Genomic DNA, 11,530 nt, shown 5'->3' on the forward strand with positions numbered 1-11,530 from the left:
ACAGTGCATTAGCAACTTCCTCGTTCTCAGAGGAAAGACAAGTACAAATTCAGGCAACTACATGAGGAATTACAGCTTTACAGCTGCCTAACCACAAGGTGTTAATTTACAGCACAGATTTGATCTCACAAAGTGGGGACATGGAAATAAGATCTAAAGTAAGCTAAACCGCTAAGCACTCCATTTATCAATGACAGAGCCTGCTGCATGCATCCAGGTAATGTAAAAGAAAGGCAACACATGAATCTTCACTTATTTAGCAAATAGTTTTTCTTGTTTTGTTCACTTAGAGCACTCAGTCAGACAAAAGAAAAATTGCACATTCTCATTCACACGTACTTCATATACTTAGGTGGCAACGGGTCATTATTTTTTTCAGCTGAGAGACATATCCAGTCAAATGTCCAGTTTCCCGACAGGCAAACTGAAGCTAAAAGCTACTCAGAATGGAGCGATTAGCAAAGCACATATTTTGCCATCTACAACGTCTCAAACCTGTTTCACAGAGCTACAATACAGCGTGTCACTTCTGCATCAGGAAATGTTGGACCACGAAACATGTTGCAACATGGACTGTAAAAAATGGAGTGTAAAAATCCACCATATATCTCTTGCTCAAACCACAATGAAACTGTTGAGGTTTGAGTCATTTTAGACGGTGGAAAATTTTGCTTTTTTCAAGGCCCCTTTCTGAGTAGCTCACCTCTCAGGATTAACATCTAATTCAGATATTTCTCATGAAATATCCCTTTCAATTATCCCTGTCCATCAGGCAGGTCTTGAGCATCTGCTGCTTTAGCAGTTTTAGTGTATAGACCAAGCAGTAATCAACAAATGTACACAGATAGGAAGCAAGTAACAAACAGAACACAGATGTGGCTAAAAAGGACACAATATTGTAAGAGGTACACAAAAATAGACTAGCTAAAACAAGAAGTGACAAACAGAAACCAAAAACCATTACAAAAAACACCAATGTGTAAGCATACCCACAAGCAAGCATACCCACTCTGATGATGCACACACACACACAGGGACTGCATGAAATGGAAGCAGTATATAAACATTTACAAGATTCGAACTACGAACATGAATGGAAATTTAGTTTTCATACAAAATATACAGTGTAATGTTTAATTTGGTCCAAAATTGTTGTGAATTTGATGATGACGCTGGCTAAAAAATCAGAAAACAAAAAATGGCATTACAGTATCCTGACAGGGACGTGGTTTCCTAAATAAATTCCACGTCAGCCCATTAGATGTAGGTTTTTACCAAGAATGCTGCCTAATCAGTGGAAATATTTTTTCACTGATTAGAAATGAATTCACACTCATTTACACTCATTTACAGATTTAAAAAATTGCTTGTTCATTGAGAGAAGCTTTAATTGGAACATAAAAATCATGACATAAGCCATTAGTCATCATACAAACACCTGTTATACAACTTAATGTCATGTGTTATGAGAAAATCACCAGGATTTAAAAACAGGCTCAATAACTTCACTGACTGCTTTGAAAAGAGGTCATGAAATCCTGCGTCCTCGACTGCTGGAGATTTGAGTAATCCATGCTAAATAATGGGACACGCTGGGTGGCATTGAGTGAGCAGGCTTATTGACCCCTCTCGTGGCTGTGATTTCTGATGCTCAGTGGGGAGCATGAGTAAATCAAAACCAGCACAGCTGGAGGGAATGAAGGAGCACTGCTGCCCTCCAGGAAAAGCAAAAGGGGAAAATTGCCTGTAGCAGTGGTGCTAGTGCCCGTCCAGCTGTCCAATCAATCACTGTCAACATGTAGCATCTATGTGTGCCTCTAACTGGAGCCGGACTCCAGCCCACCTCACTTATGTTCAAACATACAAGCACACGACAGTCGCTGTCCTCATCCTTCACATTTTCAGGACTCCACCTGAGGAACCCTGTCAAGATCACAGTGTTTATGATCCAATCAGAGAATGACAGCTGAGTGGAGATAAAGTGAAGCTTTTCACAGCCTTTGGCCTGCGAGGAGTGGCAAAAACTACTGTGTGCAAAAACCTCAGACAGACAGCATATACAGTTGCTGGGCATTGTGTTAAAATCACACCTGAAATGTTTATCTCTGTGGCACTGATTGCTTGTCTGATGTTATAGTTTGTGATAGGATTAATAATAATAACTAACTGGAAGTTCTTGTTTACCCACCTGTTTGTCTACCTCTATATCATTTATATGTAAATGATAAGACTTTATAATGCACTCTTTCTGAGCGGGCTCATCTTACTGCTGCATAAAGTGGATTCAGTTTATGAATGCGCACCTGCAGGAGGACCTGTGCTGGAGGCGACAGTCGCTGTGCAGCGTAATGGAAAAGCTGCAACAAAGACTCGACATCTGACTCATCTTCACAAAGCGCTTTCATTAGAGGGAACGGGTGATGAATTCAACTGCGAGAACACTGCTCACTCGTGGAGCACTGCAAAAATGAAACCAATTAACATTACTTTTAGGGGAATAAGCGAACACCCGTTTCAATCTGTTGGCCCTGATGAAATTAGAGTTTGGTGGACATTTTCAGCGTGGATCAGCGTGGATGGCTGTGGGAAACAAAAGTAACAGAATACACACTTATCCATAGGTTGTTGTATGCTGTGGGGCAGCACTCGTGTAACATGATGGAAAGTGCATGGTATATGGAGTGAAATATGCAATGCCTTACCATGAATGTTACCATGGAGACTTTATCATGTAGATTCATTTCAACTCTAACTGTGCACTATACGCAGTTGATAAGTAAGGATTCACGGGTAGGAAGGAAATAGAATTGTACAATGTCTGAAATACTGAGCAGGATGAGTCTCAAACAATAATCCACAAATGTCTGTGGATTAGCAGCTTCTGCCATCTCTCTCTCCCTCCATATGAGCCTCTGTGGCCAGATGAGCAGTAGTGAGGTGTGAGAAGTGGACGTCGTGACATAGCAAGATGTTTGGAGATGAAGGACATTGAAGTGCTGACAAATATAAACTTAAGGGGTTGTTTTGGGTTCTGAGTAGTCAGTGTTTCATATCACTCTCACATAGGCGAGTCTGGTGGTTTCCTGACAGGCGAGCTAAAGCCAAATGCCACCAAGAAGTCACCCTTGAACAAAACAAACTCAAGCATAATCAATCATTATTGTAACACCTAAGATGTATCTTAAATGTCTGTGACTTGTTGCCCGCATACTGAAACTACTCAAGCTGCAGGTAACACGCATGTCTCACATAGCCAGCATGGATGCTTTATTCTGTTAACAAAGAGTTATAGAGAAATCATCACGTTCTGTAGGTGACACGAACACACCACGCTCCTGGTGAAAAGCCGGTCTAACTGTGAGCTTTACCTAATCTGCCAGAGTTCATCTATGGTTATCCAAACTGAGCGCGCTCGGGCTGGTGTCTGTTGCAAGTATGGCATTGACTACCCACGAATTCTTTACATAACCCTTCTTAAAAAAAATCCAAAACATGCCTGTCAGTTTTCCCTGTGTAGAGAACAAACAAAAAAAAAACATAGTAACAGTACAAATTTAAATTTCATGGGAAAATTTAGCGTTGTGGACCAAAGTAGATATTTCACATCTGTCATGTGACTGAACTGCTGCAGGATGTCTTCGCTCTATGAAGTACAAAACTGTTTTGGTTTCATATTCCACAAGCGCTGCTTTTATCCACATGATCCCAGACGATCTGCTGGGAAAAAGTGTTCACAACCTCACCAGCACCCACCGATCTGTGGAAAGACAAGTCATGAAGCTATGAAGACAATAAATTGACAACTAAAGGCATATTTCAACCAAAAACTGCTGTGAAATGATAATAGTTTTGTTGTGCAGATTCAGTCCAAGCTTGTCTAACTTGGAGCTTGTAGTCCTTAGCTGAAACGAAAGTGTGTTTTAGCTGCATGTACTTTAATCTGATAATCTTTCACGTCTGAAGACTGACAGGGTTTGTGTGTGTGTGGGGACACACGTGCATGTGGAAGTGCCTTAAAAAGTAGTAGCCACTGTGAGACAATCAGAGATTAAGGTCTTATTGTTTAGATTCCTTGTTTTCTTGTCACAATCAGAGTGTCTCTCACTGGCTCCCTCCCCTCAGCTCCTCTCAGAAGTATGAAGTGGGCATCAACGATTGAGTTGGAATATTGTGTTTACAAATATTAACAATGATTCCTGCACTACAAATTGAGGGCAATAAACGTTATAAGCTATGACTGATATGTTTAGACCTCGGATCTCGCATTGGAAATGGAGGAGGGACAAAGCAAAGGTCACAGTGATCAACGTGCAACTTGTGTCACTGAGGTGTTGGCAGAGATGAGAAAGGTTGAAAGTTTTCAGGAACTCCTTCCAGGCTAGAATGCAGCTTCTACGGTTTTTTTTTTTTTTTTTGTATGTATGTATAAAATAAAGGCAGTTTATTGACCATAGGAAGTGAAGAAGCCCAATTTTATCCCACCTTTCAGTACTTCAGTCTCACATTATTCAGAGATTATTATCATTATGCAGACATTTTTTACATGGATTTGATCTTCGCATCACCTTTTCTAAAGCTTGACTGGCACCTGAAGCGAACCAAACACTGTTAATCTAAAATGTTGCTCTGACTACATCATCATTTTCCCATACATTTGACTCGAATGCTTTATTATTCATGAGGTATTAGCATTATGAACAAAAAAAGTTTGATCAGTTTGATCGAATCAAAACATGCTGCTTAACCTGATTAAAGTTTATTTAACTGGGTTTCATTTTGATGATGCTGGTGCATCAAAAAACAAAAGGAGAATTATTACTTAGTGTTTCTCCTTGCAATCTTATAGAAAACAACTTTGATACAGTTTAAAGTAACCGTTCAAAAATATCGTGTCAGTCTTTAGTCGTGTCCTAAGCTCTACAAATCTACAGTATATAAACATGTTGATATTTCCAGACATTTAGCAGGGATGACTTTCGCCTTTTAAGCTGTCTTTAGTCTCCCGGCAACACTGCCCAGCATGGTGAGAAAGGCAGGGGTATATATGCGCTCTATAGCACGCCATGGTTGCTTTTCTCCCTCTGAGCTGAGTTTCAGTGACAACACCTTGCACTCACCACACGCTTTCATCACTAATTGTCACATTCACTGCAATTAATCACAAGGAATAAATGGCGTCAACTCGTAGGTCAGTCTGGGTGGAGAGGACACAGGTGTGTTGCTGACAGATGGGCAACAGCAGCCAGCATCGGCCCCACAAGGCCACTGATCTGGCATGTGCTTACAGTATCACAGCTGGGCACCACTGTCAGACCTTTGGCTGGGTTATATTGTGGTCATGAAGTCTACGTAGGCCGGATGATAATGAGGATGACCTCCTGAGCATTGTACCCACCAGGACTCGCTACAGATGTTCCGTTGTTTTGCTTGTCAACAGTGAGACACACAGTCAGGTGCATCCTCCATCTGTAGCTGACAGATGTTTGAATCCTCTGTGAGCATAATGCCTCTGGTTTTCAGGCCTGAAAAGCAGCCTTTCTCATCACTATTAACATAACAACTATCATTGTACAATACTACTACCTTTTATGTTGTGACTGCACTGTATTAAAGTTTTGGTTTAGCTTTGAGAAATGTTTAAAGAATAACTTTAACTTATCTGATAAAATAAGGTATTGTTTTGGTAAATCGAAGCAGTGCTTTTTACAAGCACAGTGTTGGCACTCTTCAATTTACTGATTAAAATGATAAAAAAAAAAGCTGGGGTAACAGATCAGTTGCATCACTTGATGATTGCAAATGAGATTTTTCTTTTTATGACATTATTGAAGTGGTTTAACTTGATAGCCTTCTGTAAAGGCCCAAAATTGGCATATTTTGGAGGAATGGAAAACTTTTTCAAGTGAGGCTTTTTAAATTAGCTCTGGCCCTTGTGGTGTTTCTGGATCGTGTTCACATGTGGCTTCTTCTTCACGTGTAAGAGCTCTAACCCTGCATTTGTGGATGGCTCCATAAGCATAATGTGTTCACGGGCAATGATTTCGGGCAGTGTTCCTGAGCCCGTGCATTGATTTTCTTGACATAATCTTGCCTGTTTTTGAAGCTGTGCTGCCTGAGGACCTGAAGATCACAAGCATCCAGTATCGATTTTCTGCTGTGTCCCTTGCAAACAGAAATTCTTTTTGATATTTTGATGATTTATGTACTGTAGATGATCAAATATTCAGTCTTCACAGTATCCCATTGAGGAAGATCAATCTGATATTGCTCCACAATTTGTAGACAAACATTTTTTTCAGATTACTGAATCTTTGCCCAACTTTACTTCTGAGACACTCTGCCTCTTAGGTGCTCTTTTTTATACCGAGTCATGTTACTGATCTTTTTCCAATTAATCTAATAAACTGCAACATGTTCATCCAGCTGCTAATATTTAGCACCACTTCTTTTCCAACCCATCATTGCCCCCATTATATGCAAATCGGAGAACCGCTGCCCATCTTTACTTCTGAGACACTCTGCCTCCCTATGGTGCACTTCTTATTTCGAGTCATGTTACTGACCTGTTGCCAATTAACCTAATTAAATGCAGCTTGTTTTGTCTCTTTATTGCCTACCTTTTTACACCTACTTTTCCAGCCTTTGTTGGCCCTGTCACAACTTGTCTCACTCTCAGCATTAAATGTTTTCCACATTCTGAAAAAATGTTTTTTTTAATTACATTTTACTCAATATTTTTTTAATCTGGGTTGTGTCATTAAAGCAGGAATTATTGCAAACACAGATATATAGATATTTAGTTATTGTTATTGAGACCATTATTGAGACTACTACACTGTAGTTTTAGTAATGCAAATACTGTAACTACTTTTGCTTCTATGTTCACTTCCTCAAAGATATTTACTTCACGTGACCTCTGCTGTTGCTGCAGTGCTTGGTTGGATATACATGCAGAATGTCCCTGAGGAGGTTCTGGATGTTGTATTATACATTAGGCAGTGCAGAGGGGGAGCAGGGAAAAGAGGGCAGGATGTTGATGTAAAGCCAACAAGTGTGAACCTACAAGTGTGTGGAACTCATATGCTGCTGCAAAAACCTCTTTGCCAAACTCTCATTCATATTCATCAAACTCCGGGGTTTCCTTTAATTTGTCAGCCATTAGTATATTATGTAACTGTCCTCTGAGTGTCCACTTTATTATAATGATGGAGAATGCTGAGATATTAATGAAAAGAGCCCTTCAGATTTATAGTGCACATGACAAACGTGCAGTGCTCCTGCACCACTGTGGCAGACTGTATTATCAAAGCCATCTCTGATTACTTTGTGTAAATGTACACATCAGACAGTGTGAGAATGTAACATCACACATCTTAAGACACATCTTTGTTCTTTACTTCCACAGACGTGCATGATGGTGTTGAGTTTAATTAACTTCCACAAACGGCTCAGAGTTGACACAGCCCAGATCGTTTCCTTATCTCTGCGGCAGAGTTTTATTTCAGGCTGCAGGGGAACCAATCTGGTTTCCCTATTTCTGAGAGGGAAAATTCCCTACCTGTTACATGTACAGGTGAGAGCATACGGTGGTAAAGCTCATGCTGTCAGCTGTACGCTATGTGCGAGAAGGGCCTTCTGATTACACCATGATCAAATTGAAAAAAGGAATCAAAGCTCCACTGCCCTAAAGACACGGGTGGTTGCATCAAACACTACCTGAAAAGAACTGTTAGCTTGAAACCTCCTTAGAGTGCCAGGTGAAACAGGTCAGCCCCATGAGGTCTGGAGCGGCAAATAAAAAGGAAAAAAACTAAAGGATATCAAGCTGATACCAAGACACTATCCTCCGAGTCTCCTAAACAACCCATCTGTCAAAAACTCACATCACACTGACAGTTCTAAACACATTGTTCCAAATGAAATATGATCACATGACTGTGAACAATTTCATCAAATGATTTGGTCCATTATGTCCATTCTCAGATTCTCTCTCTTTCCTGGCCTGAGCTCTAATAGGCAGACACAATCATCTCATGTTGCAGGGCTATTTTCAGCTGCACATGAAGACACATGATGGGACGGACTCAAAATGAGGGAGGAATATCTTTACATACAAATAAGATATTTGTACACATTTATAGGATCAGTTTATTTGGGGTCTGGAGTTTTTCATGAGATTTAGCAAATCACTAGAGATATTTCAAGATAACAGTAAATATGATCTGATTGATCCTATCTAAAGGAAAATTGACATCACATTTTTCCTATTTTTATCTGCAGGTCAGTTTTTAATGTGATGAACTGTATTTTTTTGATGCTTTACATGAAAACAACCTATTCAGAATTACTTTTCTTCATTCTGCTCAGAATGATTAACTCAGGGTACTGTGCAAACACCTTGATCCACCCCTAATTTATTTATATTGCTGTAATATTTTAAAGTGGTCTTGAGCAATAGTTCCACAGACTTTCTGAAGGTCTTTCGAAGTTTTTCTTTGGACACTGACTGCTTTTTCACTCATTTTCAGTCCAGTCCTTGTATCTAATCATTTTCAGAGGAATGTTTTTGTTTGTGAGGCAACTTAACACTGACCTATTCAAGTATAAAAAGGGCACGTAACTCAAGGCATATACCAATGTTGTGTCTGCACATAACAGACCATTTTTAATCGTATCTTTAGACACATCCCACTGCTTCAGTTGCATCTATAAGAATGCCAAAAACAGTTTGACAGACATAAAATAGTACGTGATTCCCAACAAGCTATTAACTGAAAACAAAAGAAGAAGATGCCTAAACAAGCCTAAAAAGCTATCTGAATAAGATGAACAGCATCTGAAAGTAATGTGAAGAAAAAATCCAGGAAAGACCTCAGAGATGGATCCTCCCAGAGCCCGGACCTCAATATTATTGAAGCAGTGTGGGATCATATTGACAGAGAACGGAACAAAAGGCAGCCAACATCCAAAGAAGAGCTTTGGAATGTCTTTCAAGAAGCCTGGAGAACTATTCCTGAAGACGACTTAAAGAAATGATAGAAAGCTTGTCCCAGAGGGTTCTGGCTGTGTTGAAGAAGAAAGGTGCTCAGACGACATATTGACTCTGAAGCTTGAATTGTACAAACTCTGTTTTTAACTTATTTACTGCATTTGTCACTGTGAGTTTCATGTTTTTCTGGAAAAGTTAAATTGATGTTATTTACATTTTGATGTAAAGATTTAATATGTCACCACTATCTTCGAACAAGGGTTTGTAAAGTGAGTTACAGTTTAACCTAAAGCATGGAAATTAAATCTGCATCTCACAGCAAAACAATTGCAGTTGTTGCCAAAATACAGCATAATTTTTGTTCTCAACCACTTGAACTCTTTAACAGAATTTTAAAAATTGTATGCATCACAGGTGGAAAAGTGGGAATATTCCCTCAGCTGTTCTGTTAAGAGGATCATGATATGTAGAGAGCGGTTTTCACAGAGGAGACGCAGCCTGCTGCAGTGAATTTAACCACTTCTCACAACATGAATATTACAATGAGTTTCGTTGTTGTAGCCTGGAAACAACAACGGATCCACCTTCACTGTGCTGTGCACTCATCCCTGTTAAGTGTTGCCTGGCAAACAGGACAGGGGGACAGGCCTGGTGCATTAAGTACACCACCCCTCCCTCCCCAGTCCTCCACCTAAAAGGCTGAAAGTCCTCATGTTGAACAACACAAAGAGTTTCTATGTGACCTGACACATGATCAAGTAGCTGATTGAAAAGTTGAATATTGTTTTTATTTAATTTAGCTTTGTTTTATACTTAAAACTGCTTAATCATTTGCTCAGTTGGAGCAATAAAATATGGGCAGGGGGGGGGGCATCTTAGAAAAGCATCAAACTGTTGGAATGTATTTACTTCAGAGGAATACTAAATTAATCTAATTTTGGTTTTCCGCTGAAGTCACCTTAGCTTAATTCAGCAGGTAAAGCGCCATTTTGTTTGAGGCTGTCAACAACACAAACACGATGTAAAATCTATCATTTACGGGAGAAATAATGGAAACAACGCAAATGCTCCCTGAGCTGGAACAGAAGAGCGGAATGAGCAGAGATGACGTCAGGTTTTGGCTGCTGAACTGTCGGGCCGCCTGAGGCTGAACTCACAGGAGCTGTCCGTTCAGCACCACCACATCTCCTCCTGCATCAGCCCCGTCCTCAGGCAGACTTTCTGCTGCATGCTGGTGACGCCCCGTCAAAAGTTCAATCCTCCAGCTGCTCGAAAGGAAATGATTCTGAGATTGCTCTGAAGCCAATCTTTTAGTCCTATTTGTGATGTTTATGAGTATAAATCCAGATATTCTCACTTGCTGTCACGGTGATGCTCACTCAGGGCTCAGTCTGCAGACTTAGTGCTGCAACATGTTGCTTACAAACTTTATGTACAGACTTGCTGTACAATATCCACCTATTTCAATATCAACACGTGTCTCCACCTAATTGCTGTCTACAAAACCTTTCACTGCCTTGAAAATGTACTTATATCAAATCTATCGCTCGGTTACACTGATTTTGCAGACTGACTCATCAAAGAGACTGAGACTTACCTATGGTGGTTATAACTGTGATGGCAAAGTAAAACGATCCTGCGAATTTCCACTGCACCCCGGCTCTGTGGGGCTCAGCCTCCATGATGATGCTCTCCAGTTTGCGATAATCATCCTCGCTGATGTTATATTTCCCCTGGAGACGCTTCTCCTCGGCTTCCAGCTGCTCCTTTTCGCGCATTTCGAAGTCGGATTCCAGGGCGTCAAAGACGGCGGCCCCTACGAGCAGGTATGTAAACGTGCAAATAATCAAGGATAAGGTCCGCACGTTTTGCCGCTTCATGGCCAACAGGAACCGGCGACCGAGGGGTTCATGTCCCCTCGGATTCCCCGGGAAGGCGCAGCAAGCGTGGGGAAAGCCGTACGGGCAGCGCCTGGAGGCTGAGGCGCAGAAAGGTGCGCTCTGGGGACGGTGGGCGCCGGAGTCGGAGCACCGGTGGAAGTCCCCCGCCTTGTGTTGATCCTGCTGACAGACCCCCAGATCCTGCTCCTGGTTTGCGGAAAGACACAAGAGACTGCTGGATCGCCTGGACCAGGAGCCCTGCAGCCGAGAGACCCTGCGCAAGACCTGTCCAAACCAAGTCCTCCCTGTGCGCAGTGCCATCAACAAGCTGCTTCCAAGATAGCCTGTTGGTCTCTGCTCTGCTCAAACCAGCTATATAGATAATTAAACTATTCAAACTAAATAAATTGACGTTGAGAGACCTTTTTCAGTTTAAATGCCTTCTTTTATTTGATGCTCCACTCCAACTTTTTGATGTGGATCAAAATGTCCTACAACTGGGCATCTTTCTTCGCCTTTAAGTTTCAGCTAAACAGCAACCTGTTCACTGCAGCCTCATCAGCGTTCAGGCTATTTTTAGCAGCCATTGTCCAAAAACGGCCGAGGGGGAAAAAAACAATCAATTTAGTGTCTGTGCAATCCGCGAATCTTCCTCGCGAAC

At 41.1% G+C, this 11,530-nt stretch overlaps 1 protein-coding gene across 1 annotated transcript in view; it reads right to left on the bottom strand.

Moving 5' to 3' along the window:
* The window catches only part of kcnk9 (potassium channel, subfamily K, member 9), a 39,544-nt gene extending 28,278 nt beyond the window's left edge, over positions 1 to 11,266 (bottom strand). The window contains exon 1 of the mRNA XM_072370401.1: positions 10,587 to 11,266. Within this exon, the coding sequence (XP_072226502.1) occupies positions 10,587 to 11,190 (604 nt within the window). The 5' untranslated portion in view covers positions 11,191 to 11,266. The remainder of the gene's footprint in view (positions 1 to 10,586) is intronic.
* Between the last annotated feature and the right edge of the window lie 264 nt (positions 11,267 to 11,530).

The sequence above is a fragment of the Leuresthes tenuis genome, unplaced genomic scaffold (assembly GCF_036924035.1).
Source record: "Leuresthes tenuis unplaced genomic scaffold, fLeuTen1.0.hap1 SCAF_18, whole genome shotgun sequence".
NCBI lineage: Eukaryota > Metazoa > Chordata > Actinopteri > Atheriniformes > Atherinopsidae > Leuresthes > Leuresthes tenuis.